This window comes from Melanotaenia boesemani, chromosome 7, assembly GCF_017639745.1.
Source record: "Melanotaenia boesemani isolate fMelBoe1 chromosome 7, fMelBoe1.pri, whole genome shotgun sequence".
Lineage (NCBI taxonomy): Eukaryota > Metazoa > Chordata > Actinopteri > Atheriniformes > Melanotaeniidae > Melanotaenia > Melanotaenia boesemani.
In genome coordinates, this window is record NC_055688.1 from 1,443,604 (window position 1) to 1,461,971 (window position 18,368).

Below are 18,368 nucleotides of genomic sequence, written 5' to 3' on the forward strand. Positions count from 1 at the left end.
TGTGTGTCATGTATACAGGTTGTGTGTGTGTGTCATGTATACAGGTTGTGTGTGTGTGTCATGTATACAGGTTGTGTGTGTGTGTCATGTATACAGGTTGTGTGTGTGTCATGTATACAGGTTGTGTGTGTGTCATGTATACAGGTTGTGTGTGTGTGTCATGTATACAGGTTGTGTGTGTGTGTCATGTATACAGGTTGTGTGTGTGTGTCATGTATACAGGTTGTGTGTGTGTGTCATGTATACAGGTTGTGTGTGTGTGTCATATATACAGGTTGTGTGTGTGTCATGTATACAGGTTGTGTGTGTGTCATGTATACAGGTTGTGTGTGTGTCATGTATACAGGTTGTGTGTGTGTCATGTATACAGGTTGTGTGTGTGTCATGTATAGAGGTTGTGTGTGTGTCATGTATACAGGTTGTGTGTGTGTCATGTATACAGGTTGTGTGTGTGTCATGTATACAGGTTGTGTGTGTGTCATGTATAGAGGTTGTGTGTGTGTCATGTATACAGGTTGTGTGTGTGTCATGTATACAGGTTGTGTGTGTGTCATGTATACAGGTTGTGTGTGTGTGTCATGTATACAGGTTGTGTGTGTGTGTCATGTATAGAGGTTGTGTGTGTGTCATGCATACAGGTTGTGTGTGTGTCATGTATAGAGGTTGTGTGTGTGTCATGTATACAGGTTGTGTGTGTGTGTCATGTATACAGGTTGTGTGTGTGTGTCATGTATACAGGTTGTGTGTGTGTGTCATGTATACAGGTTGTGTGTGTGTCATGTATACAGGTTGTGTGTGTGTCATGTATACAGGTTGTGTGTGTGTCATGTATACAGGTTGTGTGTGTGTCATGTATACAGGTTGTGTGTGTGTCATGTATACAGGTTGTGTGTGTGTCATGTATACAGGTTGTGTGTGTGTCATGTATACAGGTTGTGTGTGTGTCATGTATACAGGTTGTGTGTGTGTCATGTATACAGGTTGTGTGTGTGTGTCATGTATACAGGTTGTGTGTGTGTGTCATGTATAGAGGTTGTGTGTGTGTCATGTATACAGGTTGTGTGTGTGTCATGTATACAGGTTGTGTGTGTGTCATGTATACAGGTTGTGTGTGTGTCATGTATACAGGTTGTGTGTGTGTGTCATGTATACAGGTTGTGTGTGTGTGTCATGTATACAGGTTGTGTGTGTGTGTCATGTATACAGGTTGTGTGTGTGTGTCATGTATACAGGTTGTGTGTGTGTCATGTATACAGGTTGTGTGTGGTAAACAACAGGACGTCCTCACTGGAAGTTTTAATGCTGTACGTGGGTCTATACCAACTTAACAACTTATATAACATTCATGTCAAAATACACTGACATGAAATTTTGCAGCTTTATGTGATAAAGCTTTTTTAATAATTTGTAGTGTGTTATGCTTAGTTAATAGGATGTTAACAAATGATAATAATTTGTGTATTATTATGGTTTATTTTAATTGGGTAACTGATGCATGTTAAGTGTGATCTAACGTACATTTTGTACCTTAATTTTAAATTCAGGGGCACTTCTGAAATATTTTGGAGCAGCTCCCACTGGCCAAAATGAAGAACCACCTCCCTCTGCAGCCACATCTTTGCAGGACTTGTCAGGTGTGTGTGTGTGTGTGTGTGTGTGCCAGGTGTAAACAGGGTGAAAGATCTGCTACAGTCTGAGCACTGAATTCAGATTATGTTAATTATTATTACTGTTTTATTCATTTTATTTTATTCATTTGTATTTGTGTGATGAAGGAATTGTGAAGTTTACATTGGTGTTTCCAAACTATTCCATTTATCTTTCTTATTGTGTCATCTATTCTTGTTAACTTTGGTATTTAATAACAAATAAATAATCATAATTTACGGTCAGTCGGTGGGGGGTGGGTCGGGGTGTTGATGGGGTTGGTTAGTTGTGGTTGGTCGGGTGTGGGGGGGAACCGATGGGTGGTTCGCCCAGGGCGCAAAACTAGCCAGGACCGCCTCTGTGCAAACTCTAATGCACAGATAAAGTATGTGTTTCTGACTTAACCCTCGTGGTTGCACCGTAGGTGGAAGCGGAGATTCACCGTGTTGTCCCTGCTGGATGCTACCAGCATGTCTTACAGTACCTGTGTTTGCAGTGTGTCATCTCTCTTGTAACCAAATTTGCTCCAGATAGGCGACTTGCTATTCTTTTCAACCATAACTTCTTCTACATCCACGTTTTCATAACTCCTCTCACTACTTTCAGCCATCCCATGGCTCCCTCCATGGCTCCATTAGCACCTACATTGAGCAGACATCCAGGGCAGGAACAGTGGCACACACAGAGCAGTCATCACGCCACTTCCTTCAAATATGCAAATAAGAACTAGTATTGACCACAGTTAAGTTTGTTGTTGCAATATGTACATCCTGCAGCCGTAAATCACAATTAATGGACATTTTCTATATATTGTGCAGCCCTGACGTGTGAGCTTAGAAAGGCTGTCTTCTTATGAGCTGCTGTTTCATTCAGAGGGTTCGTGTTCAGCATCCATCCATCCATTATCTACACCGCTTCATCCATTAAGGGTCGCGAGGCTTCTTCAGTATGACTAATCAAATCAATCACAGATTTACTCTTAAATATCTACTCTTACTTATGTCAAATGGAAGCTGACATACTTATCATCTTATTTATCATCATGTGTACCATCATGTTACAGCCGCTATATTTCACCCAACCAGCCCTGAGTGGTGCTCTTAACCCCCAAATGCTTCTCAAGCAGCGGACAATGGCAGCCCACTGGAAACGGCTAAAATGCAGAAGCCAATTTCCCAATTGGGACCAATAAATGTATTATTATTGTTATTATTATTATGTTTACCATCGTAGCTGTGAAACAGTCTCACCCCAACATAAATATGTAGACACCACATTTTTAGTGTAATTGTACGCTGACATTTGAAGACTGAATGGAGAGATTCCTGGAAGCTGCAGGAACCGCATCTGTGGCAGAAACCATCCACTAATCAATCAGATCGCAGGGATATTTAGAGTAATGCTGTAATTTGATGTTAACACCACTGCCACTCGATTTACGATCAGTGATAACAACAGTAAGCTGCTGTAACTGACTGCAGATTTTAGAACATTTTATCGGAACTTCAGATTAAACATTTCCATCATCTCATGTCAAGAATTTATTGTAGTTTCGAGCTCTGAGAGGATGTAAAGTCAGCAGACTGTTGCTCTTTCATAGTTTTACTTGTATTTACACATTTTTGAGGATGTTTTCAATTGTTTTACTCGTTAAATCAGTGGTTCTCAATTTTTTCTTCTGTGACCCCCTTTGGAGGAATAAACATTACCAGACCCTTATATATACAGAGTGAGGAGGGACCATATATATATACATATATATATATTTATATATACATATAAGCTTAGCTTAGCTGTGTCTCAAAGGTCTGATACAGACTCCCTAAAGACAGTTCTACCTAGAACGCTGCTCCGCCTCATTCTGGTATAAAAGTATAAAACAAACGAACACTTATCACTACTTTGTCTGGAATAATAAATAAATCTGTCAGCGCCAGTTTAACTAAAGAAACACGACTATACACGTACTGAACATGAAATTAAATGAAAAATAACATGGTATTCATTAAAACTAACTACCTTATTAACCCTCCCCAGGTTCAGGAACTCTGACCTCCACTGCCTCTGGCTGGCTAACAGTAAAACTGGGATCAGCTGAGCCCCGTCCATACAGGCTGAGGGTGTTTAAAGAGAGAGAGAGAGAGAAAGCTGGTCTAAAGAGATGGATGGAGAAAGATAGAGATAGATAGAGACAGGCTTCCTTTCTGGTTACCATGGCTCGGCCTTTTATTAATGACCCTGCAGAGGGCGCACGCTTCATTCAAAGCTCATTCAGACCACCAGACCCACGGTTTTCAGGGGGAGGACCACCAGTAGCAGTGGTCTCTGACGTTGTCTTGGTATCTACAGAGCAACATGTTTACAGCTCAACACGTTTAGAACAAACATTTCTTCAAAGATTCCTCCCACTCTGAGACATGTTCTGGTTCTTTATTTCCACCTGCTGCAGGTTCGCTTTGCTGGTAAGATGCTGCTGCTGGTGGAACAGAGTTAATGTAGATCACACACACACACACACGCACACACACACATAAACACACATACACAATAATATATTCACAAAATATGCATATTGATTATTGGGTTATTAATAAACTGAGCAGGGCCGGTACATCTTATCCAGCAGTGACGTGCTGTCAGGGGAGGCAGGCAGTACTCTACCTCACCTCCAGGGGGCGTAGATTCATGCTGGTGGATGAATAGTTTAATAAGAAGCTCTTTTTGTTCTTACAATGTAAATGTGACTCCAGAGGAGTCGGTGCCTCACCAGCCATGAACCCACCGCACGTCACTGATCTCCATCAGCTTTCTTTGTTCAGCTGATGAGAAAATGAAGCTCTCGGTTTGTTCTCTTTTTCTGCTGCTCCTCTTTTCCACCATCCACTCGTCAGGGCTTCCTACGTTCTCAGGACCTCCACATAGCCAGGCTATGTAAGCCTCGCTTGGATTATCCTCAAGTAGATGCAGCTGGAATGTGTTAGTGGAACGAATGAGCCTTAATTCAGAGATTGTGTTAGTTCAAGCGAGGCTTTCCCGATACAGCCTGGCTTTCTGTAGCTACGCTGGTGGATTACACCCCTGGTGTGTTCAGGAGTGTGCATTCAAATGTGTTTTCATCTATGTGTGTTCAGGTGTATGTGTGAGATGCCAGTACCTCCGTGATGCAGGGCAGGTGTGATAATGACACCCCTGGTGTCCACTTTAGGAGAGTTCTGTCCATATGTCCCGTCGTCGCTGCTCATCATGTGGACGGTGTTTCCTCGTGCATCCAGGACCGTGGTGTTCACCGTGGCATCCACGTACTCTTCCAGCGCCATAGTCCTATCAGACCGGGCAGCTGACACAGAGCAGCCCTGGACCAGAATCTGGACCAGGACCAGGATCAGTACAGATGGAACGGAGAGACAGGTCCACCTCTGGGACATCATGTCGCTGTTTTGGTGCTCGTTACATCCAACCTGTCAGAAATAAAAACAAAGCTAGTCAGACAAACATGGCCACACCTCTGATAGTTTCATTTCCTGTCCCACAAAGACTGTTTGTCCCCCTGGTGAAATGTCCCAACTTGTCCCTAAATGTCTTTTCTACATCTCTGAGATGATTTGTCCTAAAGTTTCCATCCTTTGAAGGTCTCTTTAATATTTTTTGTCACATTTTATTGGTCTCTATGTCTCCCAGTTCAATGTCCTATTCTGTCCATAAATGTCTTTAATGTCCACCAGCTGTTGAGTCTAAAACCTTGTGATGTGTGCTTCTTGTCCTTCTTCTGTCTCCTCTGAACACTTTAAATATCTCCACTAATGTCTGTCTTTAGGTCCTATAAATGAATTTATTTGTCTCTCACCTCAAAATGTCCTGCCTTGACACTAAATGTCCTCCAGGTGTTTGTTTGTGTCTCTGGATGTCCTTCAAGTGTGTGTTTGTGTTTCTGAATGTCCCTCAGACATTTGTTAATGTCTCTAGATGTCATCCAGATGTTTGTTTGCATCTCTAAACGTCCTTCCAATGTAAGTTATTGTCTCTATGTGTCTTCCAGATGTATATTATTGTCTCTGGATGTCCTCCAGATGTTTGTTTGTGTCTCTGGATGTCCTCCAGATGTATGTTATTGTTTCTGGATGTCCTCTAGATGTTTGTCTCTAAATGTCCTCCATACATCTTTTGTTTCTCTAAATGTCCTCCAGATGTTTGTTTGTGTCTCTGGATGTCCTCTAAATGATTGTCTCTAAATGTCCTCCAGACATATGTTATTGTTTCTGGATGTCCTCTAGGTGTTTGTGTCTCTGGATGTCCTCTAAATGATTGTCTCTAAATGTCCTCCAGACATATGTTATTGTTTCTGGATGTCCTCTAGGTGTTTGTGTCTCTGGATGTCCTCTAAATGATTGTCTCTAAATGTCCTCCAGACATATGTTATTGTTTCTGGATGTCCTCTAGGTGTTTGTGTCTCTGGATGTCATCTAGATGTTTGTCTCTAAATGTCCTCCGGGTGTCTTTTGTTTCTCTGGATGTCCTCCAAATGTTTGTTTGTGTCTCTGGATGCCCTCTAAATGACTGTCTCTAAATGTCCTCCGGGTGTTTTTTGTTTCTCTGGATGTCCTCCATATGTCTGTTATTGTCTCTGGCTGTCCTCTGGGCTTTTGTTTGTGTCTCTGAATGTCCTTTAAATGTTTGTATTCCTACCGGTATTCAGTAAACCCTGGGTTGAGCCTGTCAGGTGCAGGACAGACAGGTCTGAGGACATCGAGACTCTGTTGTCAGACTGCGAAGACATGGAGCATCAGCAGCAGGCCAACATCTGGATCTTCCGTCCGGGAAGCAACCGCTGGTAAAGACACGTTCCCTGTTCAGAACTCCGTTGACGTAAAGCCGGTTTTAAGTCTCGACGGTGGACCCGGATCCGTGACACGGTGTTTAAACGTCGTTTGGAAGCGGAGCTGGCGGCTGCTTCATGCCGCTTTGTCTCTGGCTACAGACGGGCAGACAGGCAGCCTCCCTCGGTCCACCGAGTGTGTTCGCCCCGCTACTCTGACGCGGTTTTCCCGGCTGACGTCCGGCAGTTAACGACGTTTTTTAGTGTTCGGAACCAGCTGGGTCTCGGTAATCCGACCCGTTTTGGACTCTGTCAGAACTGCACAGCCTGGAGGCTCGAGCTCTATCTCAGTCTGAGTTCGAAGCGCACTGCGCATGCGCAGAACCACCACAAGGGCGTGTGAGACACTTTTATGTTGAGGCGGCTGAGATTTGGACAGCTACCCCCTCCAGTTTGCCAGGGGCTGTTATTAATCACTGATCGGTCCTCCGTGAACTGACAGAAGCTGCTGTGGTTTAATGAGAAGCAGTAGAGGTGCGCGTGGCAGTCGGGACTGACACCTGCCGGACACCACCAGTAACGCGCGTGCAGGTTCAGATCAGTTCGGCTGCTGGTTTTTAGTTACAGTTTTTCACAATTCTTTACACACTAAAATGAACATTTTTGCACAATTAACTAATCTTTACATGCATGACACAAAACGCCTCTCCAGAGCTGCACAGCCTGTCTGCAAAACATTACACACAAACACACACGCTCACACCGCAGACACAGATACGGCTGTGAGGCTACGTCCTTCTCATTACAGAGCCCTGGCTTGCCAATGATCACACTAATCAACAAACTGACCGCATCCACCGGGTGTGCAGACACGTGCTTTACTGAAAACACAGCAAACAGGTAGATATAGGTGCAATAAAAGCCAGCAGGTGAGTTCACCTGTCTTCTACAAAAATGGAAGGACTTAGAAGAAAAAGAGTGAGAATGAGAGGAGGAGTTCAAAGAGGAGAAGAAAGAGGTAGAGGAAGAGGTAGAGAAGGACCTGAAGAGGTGATAAGGCCTGAACAAAGAAGAGTTCTGATTTTCCTTGTTGAATGACATGTTAGTCAGAGTATGTGGTAATAAATAAATGTGGTCTTTCAGTCTGCAGCATCAGCTTTGAGCAGGAAGTTTATAGTATTTGTCTACTTTCCCTGCAAGTCTCAAAGTCATCATGAAAAATGTACTGGCTTTGTCAATATATGTCTCGTTTAAATTCTCACAACCATGCTTTTAAAGAATATTTCTAAATAGAATCCATCATTCTATTTCCTAAAAAAGGTTTTTACAAATGTGTGTTGATTTGTACACACTAATGTCTCACGGTAGTGTGTAATCGACTGAAACCGTGTCCAATCATCGACATGGAACAATGAGATTGTTGTCAATTTGTGGATGGTTTTGGCTGAGATGTTTAATTTTTTCAAACAAGCTGTTCAGCAAACAGGGTTTGGTCTTTGGTTAGTTGTCTGAGCTGTTTAGACAAAAGGAGCCCTGTTTTCAAAATTTAGCATAAACAGTTGAAATAAACTGTAATAATCAGGGTTTGTGACACAGGAATTTTTTTGGGGGGCATCATTTATCAGGCCTACACCATGGTTTTCTAAGTCACGTGCAGATACATAAATTAGTAGAGTGATATCAGCTGAGTCATTTTGGTAAATCAAAGTCAAAGTCTGCTTTATTGTCATTTCTGCAACAGGACAAACAGAACTGAAATTACACATCACTTGGGAAAAAAAATTGGGCAACACTGAATTATGTTTTTGTAAGTGAGGTGGACGGTTTTTATATTTTTGTGTTGAACTTATGTGATAAAACATATGATGTCTTTTGACACATCAGCTGGCCCATGTTTGCAGCTGAGCAGTGTTCAGGTAACATGGAACACCTGATCTGCTAAAATGAGCCACTCAAACTGCAAGACAAAACAGAGCCATTTCTGATAAAACAATCCAATTTAACTTAATTTTAATATAAACTCAAGAATAATTGTACTACACACATAAAATATACACTGGCTGAAAAAAAGCGGCCACCTGGATTTAACTAAGCAAACAGCTACGAGCCTCCTATAGACTAATAACAAGTTATTTAACCCAAACTGATGCAGTGAGCAGCTTCTTATTTCTTAAACAACCATCTGGAAAGACATATCCCGTGGTCATGGAAAGGATGTTAGTCTGTTTAAGAAAGGTCAAATCACTGGCATCAAGCAGAGAAAACATCTAAGGAGATGCTGAAACTACTAAAGAACTGTCCAACATATTCAAACTCTGGAAGGATGGCGGGGAACCATCGTCTTCCAGGAAAATATGTAGTCAGAAAAACATTCTGAATGGTGATCAGTGATCATGTAAACATTTGGTGAAATCAGATCAGATCAGAAAAAAACAACAGTAGAACTCAGGGCGATGTTTAATAGTGAAATTAGGGATATTTCCACATGATCATTGTGAAGGAACTCAAGGGACTGAACAGCTGTGTGGCCATAAGAAAACCACCAATCAGTGAGGCTAACCGGAGAAAATTGCTTCAATTTGCTGGGGAGCATAAAGACCTATAAAAGATGCATAAAGACGTCTGGAGCCATGGAAGAGGATCATGTGGTCTGATGGGTCCAGATTTACTCTGTTCCACAGTGATGAAGCATCAGGGTAAGACGAGAGGAGGATGAAGGGATGCAGCCATCAGGCCTAGAGCTACTGTACAAGCCTGTGGCGGCAGTCTATGATCTGAGGTTCCTGCAGTGGGTCAGGTCTAGCTTCAGGTCTAGGTTCAACAACATCATGTGCCCAAAGAATGAGATCAGCAGGTTATTCCATCTTCCCTGTTAGCACAGCCATATTCCAAGATGATAATACCAGGATTCATGGGCTCAGATTGTGAAAGAGTGGTTCAGGGAACAGGAGACACTAGAATAGAATAGAACTTTATTGTCATTGCAACAGAAGTGCAACAAAATTACAAAGCCCTCCATGATCCTCCTATGATCTTTTGGGCCATGTTTATGACCCTTTGCGGTGACATCCTCTGAGCCACTGTACAGCTGGTGTATCACACAGACATGCAGTACAACAATATGCTCTCCGTAGTGCACCTGTAGAAGGACACCAGCAGCCTCTGGGTGGTGTCATTCTTCCTGAGCATCCTCAGGAAGTGCAGTCTCTGCTGGGCCTTCTTCAGTAGCTCAGAGGTGTTCCAGTCCAAGTCAGGTCCTCCTCAATATGGACTCCCAAAAAGTGGAAATCCTCCACCCTCTCCACACAGTCCCTGCTGATGAACGGGGGTGGAATGTGTGTTTTCATCCAGAGATGAGCCCCACAACTGTGGTGTCATCGGCGAAATTGACGATGGTGTTACTGTGGTGTGCAGAGGTACAGTCAGATGTGTATGGGGTATAGAGCACGAGAGGCCAACCTGCGGCTCCTTGCCTGGTTTCATGCGGCTCTCACCTTCATATCCAAGTTTGTGTTTGTGTTTTTTTTAATGTGCTTGTTCGATTTGTTTGAGTTCAACAAAGTTTCCCAGTAGGAAGTCAACAATTTGTGTCAAGTCCACTCTCAAAATAGCAGGGAAAACATGCACAGCAAAACGAAAATATGAAGATGAACACAGGACGTTTTTAACAGAGTGGGAGAGTTGAATTTTTTTTGTTGAACATAATGGCAAGCCATTCTGCCTTCTATGTCAGGCGTCATTAGCGCATTTCAAAGCTTCAAATCTTCAGCACCACTTCAGCTCACTCCATGCTAACATCCACCAGGAGTTTCCAAAAGGGACTGAACTTCACAAGCACAAGCAGAAAAACAGATGCAATTTTTCCAAAAAATTACAAAGCACTCAGAGCCAAAAACGTTGCATCGTATCAACTAGCCTGGAACATTGCATGGGCTAAAAAGCCATACAATGAAGGGGGTTTGTTAAAAAATGCCTCAGTGACATTGTTGAAATCTTGTCTCCTGAAAACGACAAACTAAAACACGGTATCAGACGTCCAACTGTCCCGCCACACTGTTGAACACAGAATATCGGACATTAACACGGCTACTGAATCACAGTTGCACTTTGACCTTCAAGCATGTGAGTATTTTAGTGTCGCATTGGATGAGAGTTGTGACATCCTAGACAAGCCTCAGTTGGCAGTATTTGCACGGTCTGTGTCAAACGATTGTGTGATCAAAGAAGAACTCATTGATATTGTGCCATTAAAAGACATAACCCGTGGCATAGATGTGAAAGAAACAGTGATGGCTGCATTTGCGAAAGCAAATCTGCTCATACCGAAACTAACTGCAATAGCCACTGATGGAGCACCAGCCATGATCGGATCTGTGAACGGGCTTGTGGAGCTATGCAAAGCTGACCAAACATTTCCAGAGTTTTGGAATTTCCAATGCATCATCCACAAGAAGCAACTAGTGAATTTAGGCAATGTCATGAAGCCTGTGATGGAAATCATCAACTACATCCGCACACATGTGCTTAACCACTGGCAATTCAAGAATCTCATCGCCGAGCTGGGCCAAAAGATCAGGACTGTAAGTAGCGGTGGGAGTACTGATGACCACAAGGTCTACCAAGGTAATACCTCACACTAAGACACTCATTCCTGCAGCCCTGTGTGTTGAAAACTCTTCTCACTCTGTACAGGCTTTAGTTGATTCTGAAGCTGAGGCTAGCCTTTTAGACAAAGAGTTTGCATCTAAGATTGGTCTAAAACTTGGATCTCTCACTCCCCCTGTGCATACTCGGGCTTTGGATGGGAGTCTTCTTTATTCCATCACCCACCAGTCTGTTCCAGTCAAACTCATAGTTTCAGGCAACCATCAGGAATTTACCAGTTTCTTTATTGTCAACTCGCCCGATTCACCAATAGTCCTGGTACACCCCTGGTTGTCCTCACATAATCCCCACTTAGACTGGGGAACTGGGAGGATTATTAACTGGAGCACAGACAGTCATGCCTCGTTGTCTTTACTCTGCCGTCCGTTTGACTTCATCCATCTCTAGCCATCACCCTGAACCTCCGGACCAGTCAGACATACCACCAGAACACCATGACCTCAGAGAGGTGTTTAGCAAGGAAAGGGCTCTATCTCTTCCACCTCACCGCCCTTATGACTGCACCATAGACTTACTCCCTGGTGCCCCATTACCGACCAGCCATCTATACAACCTGTCCAAACCAGAGACTGAGGCCATGGAAAAATATATTTCGGATTCCCTTGCTGCAGGTCTGATTAGGCCCTCTTCATCCCCCGTGGGAACCTGATTCTTTTTGTCAACAAGAAAGAAGGTTCTCTCCGGCGCTGTATATATTATCGTGGATTAAACGCCATAACCATTAAAAAAATACCTCTTGCTGCTTATTGAGTCCTCCTTCAACTCCCTTCATGGTTCTACTGTCTTCACCAAACTGGATCTTCGTAATGCTTACCATCTGGTCAGAATAAAGGAAGGAGATGAGTGGAAAACTGCCTTCAAGACACCTCTAGGTCATTTCGACTATCGAGTCATGCCTTTCGGCCTTCCAGGCTTTGGTTAACAATGTGCTAACAGATTTCTTGAACCGCTTCATTTTTGTCTATTTAGACAATATTCTCATTTTCTCCTGCAACCAGTCAGACCATGTGCAACACATTCAACAAGTCCTCCAGAGGCTGCTGGAGAACCCCCTTTTCATTAAGGCTGAGAAATGTGAGTTCCATAAAGACACAATCTCATTTCTGGGCTATATTTTTGAAAGGTCTGAACGGACCCTGAGAAGGTCAGAGCTGTTGCTGAATGGCCAGTTCCCACATCTGTTAAACAACTGCAACTTTTCTGAGGTTTCGCAGACTTTTACCGCCGCTTCATTCGCAACTATAGTTGCATTGCAGCCCTCTTAACTCGACTGACATCCCCATCTGTACCATTCATTTGGTCCGAGGCGGCAGCTCAGGCTTTTTCCCAGCTAAAAGACCACCACTGCTCCTGTCCTCCTTTACCCTGATCTGCACCGCCAGTTTGTCGTGGAGGTAGATGCCTCTGATGTGGGAGTGGGGGCTGTGCTGTCACAGCGATCTGTAGAAACTCAGAAACTTCATCTGTGTGCCTTCTTTTCCCGGCGCCTAACACCTGCTGAACGTAATTACCATGTCGGTGACCGGGAGCTCCTAAACAAGCTTTGGAGCAGTGGCGTCATTGGCTAGAAGGTTCCAAGTTACATTTCATCATCTGGACAGACCATAAAAACCTGGAATACTTACAGTCTGCAGAACAGATGAATCCCCGTCAAGACCGTTGGTCACTTTTTTTAAACTGGTTTAACTTCACAATATCATACATGATGGGATCCAACAACCAGAAACCAGACTCCCTATCTTGTCAATTTGCACCTGAAAACTCTACATCTCCTGACCCCATTCTGCCTTCATCCTGTGTTGTAGCGGTTGTTTCCTGGGAGGTGGAGGACAGAGTGAAAGAGGCCCAGCGACAACTGCCTGATCCTGGTACTGGTCCCCCTAACCGTCTGTTTGTGCCAAATACCATTCGCTCCCTGGTCCTCCAGTGGGGACATTCCTCCCGTCTCGCCTGTCATCTGGGATCAGTGCGAACCCTTTCTCTGTTAAGACGTAGATTCTGGTGGCCCACAATGGGGAGAGATGTACAAGAGTTCGCTGCTGCTTGCATCACCTGCGCTTGCAATAAAGCGCTGCATCAACCACCTGCTGGGTTACTCCGTCCTCTGCCTGTTCTTAGCCGGCCTTGGTCACAAATCGCTCAGGACTTCGTCACTGGACTTCCTGCTTCAAGAGGTAACACTACCATTCTCACTGTTGTGGATCGCTTTTCTAAAGCTGCACATTTTATAGCCCTCCCTAAGCTTCCTTCTCCCAGAGAAACAGCTGACCTGATGGTACATCATGTCTTCCAACTCCACAGCCTACGGGTGGACATAGTATCAGACAGGGGACCTCAATTCACGTCTCAGGTATGGAAGTCCTTCTGTCATTCTACTGGGGCCACTGTCAGTTTGTCATCAAGTTTCCACCCCCAAACCAATGGCCAGGCTGAAATCAGGATCTGGAGACCATCCTGCAATGTGTGGCCGAATCAAAACCCCTCTTCCTGGAGTGACCATCTGGACTGGGATGAGTACGCTCATAATTCCCTTACCTCTTCTGCTTCAGGCATGTCTCCTTTTGAGTGCTCCCTAGGGTACCAGCCACCACTGTTTCCGGCCCAGGACGAGGAGGTTTTGGTACCATCCATTCAGCTGCACATCCACCGTTGCCGTCGGGTTTGGAGGAAGGCTCGTGTGGCTCTCCTTCACTCTGGAGAACGCAGTCAGCGGCTGGCTGATCATCACCGGACACCTTCCTCCTGCTACGTACCAGGTCAGAAGGTCTGGCAGTCCTCCAAAGACATCTCATTACAAGTGGAAGCCAGGAAGTTGGCACCCTGATATCTGGGTCCTTTTGAGGTACTACAGGTCATGAATCCTACACTGGTCAAACTTAAGCTCCTCAGCTCCAGTAGGGTCCATCTGACTTTCCATGTCTCCCGACTGAAGCTCGTGTCTTCTAGTCTTCTCGTCATCCAACAGTTTGTGTTCTTTCTTCTTGGCGATGCTTCGTAATGCCATTTTAAACAGAGAGTTAATAAACAAAAAGAAAATATGTTGCTCTAATCAGCTCCACCCTTTTGGGTCGGATTGGTTAGATTGGTACCCCAACAGAAGGGTTCCAACAAAGTAGAACAGGTCCGATATTAGGATACCCTTCCCAATTTCTGTATATGGAAACACAAAAAAATGCGTCCTACCCCAACCCACATCCTTTGATGGAAACAGGGCTCATATCTTCCCCTCCTCCTCCTTGGATGTCTCCCATACCTTCCCCCGCTTGACGGTGACGACAGGCCAGTTTAAGAGACATTTACATGTTCCTCGATGTGATGTACGGGGGTCACGTGATCAGTTCATTTCAAGGAAAGATGGCACAGTCTGAGTAGATTCAGAAGGAGACGGAAATCTTTTTACAAAAAAAATATAACTGTCATCCTTGACAGCAACAACAGTGAAATGCAGAGTTTTACAAATAACTAGAAATCTTCCTCCTCAAAGTATAGTCTCGCTAGACAAGATTTTACAAGAATAATTGCTAACACCATTTAATGGAAACACCTGCAAATCAGTGACCTGTGGTCAGGGGAGGCAGGTGAGGCAGTGCCTCACCTGTCATGATAAAGAAAAAAACATAGAATAAATATTAACATTTTCCACTGATCTGTGTTAAAATGCATTTTCAGTATGACTCTAACACGTTTTTGACAGTTTATTAAGTAAAAATTGCCAAATTTGAGTATTTCCCGAATCCAGTGCAGAAAACCCCTGTGGAGCAGGTGAGGCAAACAGTACTCTGCCTCACCTGAAAGGGGGCGCACTCACACACCAATGTGTGTGTGTTTCCAACTTAGCGACCTTTTTTTTTGTTTGTTTTTTAAAGTGACTAGCGACAAATCTAGTGACTTTTTCAGTATTGGAGACTTTTGTAGATGGACGCAAATGAAAGTAGTTTATTCTTCTCAGTGAGGAGGGGGGGCTGCAACCAGAAGAGGCTTCTGGCAGCAGCAGCAGCTACATTCAGAGCAGGAGATGATCTCCTCTTTCATGACCAGGCTGAAAATGAAACGTTCAAAGCTGCTGCAGGAGGATCTCGGCTGGCTCACCGTCAGATATTAATGTCTATTAATGAAGAGTGTGGAGGAAAACAAGTGTTGTTTAATGTTGCAGCCTCCTAATTAGAAAACAACCTACACTTAATAAATTAAACTAGAATAAAAGAAAATATTAACCAAAGAATTTGTTTTATTTTTATTAGTTTTGCCTTTTTAAACATTTCTAGCCTGTCTTTTTGTCCATTTTTGCCTTTCCCATGACATTCCTCTCCACAGCAGCCTCCATGTACCAGGTTATTATGCACATTAGATGAAGTCATTTAGCGATTTAGCGACTTTCAGGACGCAAGTAGCTACTTTTCTCACTGAAGAGTTAGTAACAGAGGGTGTGTGAGTGTAATTGAAAGAGGAATGCTGATAGGATATGAAGCATTACCAGTTGCATGCTGTTGAATGAATATTGAAATAAGATGCTCTTTTCAGTTCTTACCATTGTAAATCAGTGCCTCACCAACCATAAACTTCACCGCACTTCACTGCTGCAAATCGCAATTGCACTTTATAGAAATTTTAGAAATGTCGCCTTTATTTAGTAAAAAACTGTAATGGAAACTAATGAGCACTGTTCACTGGGCCTCACAACGCATGTGCTGAAGGTGCTAAAAAGGATGGTCTTGGGTAACCTAAAGGCCCAATTATACTCCCTTATGTGGATAAACAGCGAGATCTGTTTCAAACGTTGTCATGCGTCTCTCCCATCATCAATACAACATCTTGGGGAAAAATTAATGCAACGCGGCTTCCGTAGTTGTAATAACGTGCTTAAGCTTTAACGTTCCAGTAGAGCATTCCTTGGTTGCTTGCATTATATTAGGACACCACTAATAATCATGGAAGGCACCGGAAGGAATGAATGCAAGCTCATCTAAAATAGTAAAGAAATATGTTTGTGAAATATAATGTAATAAATGAACAAACACAACACAGAAAAATGAATGCGCCTAATGGTAGAACCTGTATCCTCACACGAGATTGGTTGGCTGTCCATGCCAATCCAAACAAAGCAGTGCCGTGGGCGGAGCTGGGGCTGAGCACTGAGAGCTAGCATGCAGCCAAAGGAAAAAAACTGGGAGCCGGCTCTTCTGATTCACTACCAAGCATTGGCTCTCAGAGTCGGCTCTTTCACGCATGGAAGAAGAATCTTCGTTCGTAGGGTGGGGATTTACTGGGGGTGGGTGTGTCTGTTTTTATGACCTGATTTGTCCGTGGCAGGGTAGAGTTGTGCTTGTGGGGGTGTCTGTGTCTTTATTTACAAGACGTCTACATTTTTCATCTTTCTCACCTCCTCGATCAGCTGCTTAGTAAGACTATCCGTTCAACTCCACATCAGCGGAAATGCAGAAGTGGCAACTTTTCACTTCACCATTTTCTTCCACGCCCACCTCAATATTCGATCAATCACACAATACTTCTTGGAGCTCCACGAGAAGAAAGTTCTGCTTGAGAACAAGCTTTAAGAACTCCTGAACCAGGACTGCGAGAACAAAATTAAGTACCTTTAACCTTGACGCCTCGAGAATAAGAGGAAAGTTCTCGGTTCTTGTAAAGTATATAATAGGCTTTAATGCATCAGCTCAGGGGAGCCGAGCTTCCCTTAGCTCCCCAATAACACAAATCATGATAATAATCAATAATCAGAAGTTTTATCTATTATTGATCAAGTTCAGAACAGGAAGGTATTCAAATGAGACCTGATGTCTTGTTTCATTTGAAATGATTAACTTAAAGTACTAACTGGATTTGGGTTTAACTTGAACTGTTGAATCAGAACCAGCCTGGAAAGTGTGCTCAGCATCAGCTCAGCTGTCACCTTTCCAGGTGTGATCACCTCAGTGATGAACGGCTCTCAGATCTTCTGTTTAGTTCTGGTGACACTTTGTGGTTGACAAAGCTTCGACATGTCTCCGTGGGATTTGGTTTGATTACATCAATGTTCTGCTTTTTGAAACGTTAACGTGTTACTGTCAGGGATTCGTCTCTGTGAGCGTCATCTTTATTTTCAGTGTAAAAATGGTAAATATACATTTAAAATTTAACATGACATAAAACCTGTTTCTAAAATGATTTTTTTTTACTAGCAGCCTTTATTCAGAATCAGCTGGATGGGACCCAGTCCAGGACTCAAACCATGGTGTGATGCATCATAGTGCTGGGCGATATGACGATACATATCGTGGGGACGATAGAAAAGTGTCTATCGTGCCATTTCTCTTCTATCATTTCTATCGTTTCTAACCTAATTTTATCAATTATTACAACAAATATATCATTAAACAGGCTGCGACGATTTTATTAACGTTGTCTTGTCACTACGCATACTCTAAGTTTATATAAGTGAAAATAAAGAAGAATAAAAAAAGATTTTTTGCAAAGAAACTCCGTCTGGTGGTTTTGCGACATGACGCTGCTTTACGTTCTTTGATTCTCACGCGGGTTTGCAAAATGCTTTACGTTAATCATGAGTGCTGAACGATGGACGCGGAACAGGTTGATGTTTCATGCCCGGAGTCGCAGATAGAGACAGCTACGCAGGCAGCCCAAGAAGAAGCACTTTTACCCAAAAGAGGGGGTACGTCTGTGATTTGGTTACATTTTGGGTTCAAGAAGTCCGACACGGATCAGAAGACGGCCATATGCAAACTATGCCAAAAGACTATTCCTGCGCCCGATGCCAACACAACAAACCTCTTCTATCACCTTAAGAAGGTCCACGAAAAAGAATACATGACAATCCAAAAAATCCGAGCTAAACCAAGTGGAACAGCGGGGGCAAGTTGCGAAAAGAAAAACTATAGCCAGCCGAAGATAAAGCAGTCTTTCGCACAAGGTACGCCATATGAGAAGGCGTCCCAGCGCCATAAACAAATCACATGTGCCATCCCGCGTTGCATCTGTAAAGGCATGGCTCCCGTGTATATAGTTGAGAAGGACAGCTTTCGAGACCTTAAATTAATTAATTAAATAGTGTTTATTTTGACAGTTGAGTTTAAATAACTGTATGATTTTGAAAAAAATGTGAAGGCTACTGTACCTCAACCACAGCTGTTTTCATTTGATACATTTATATTGCTGCACTAAATTGTATGTTTCTCATTTGTGACAGTACAGTTAAATGTCACTTCAAAATAAAGCTGGAGAAAAGTAA

General features: G+C 43.3%; 1 protein-coding gene across 1 annotated transcript in view; it reads right to left on the bottom strand.

The window, feature by feature from the left end:
* The window catches only part of rnf130 (ring finger protein 130), a 43,577-nt gene extending 36,539 nt beyond the window's left edge, over nt 1-7,038 (bottom strand). The window contains exons 1-2 of the mRNA XM_041989326.1: nt 6,331-7,038; nt 4,802-5,105 (exon numbers count right to left, since the gene is read on the bottom strand). Of these exons, the coding sequence (XP_041845260.1) occupies nt 4,802-5,075 (274 nt within the window). The 5' untranslated portion in view covers nt 5,076-5,105; nt 6,331-7,038. The remainder of the gene's footprint in view (nt 1-4,801; nt 5,106-6,330) is intronic.
* Nucleotides 7,039-18,368: the final 11,330 nt, after the last annotated feature.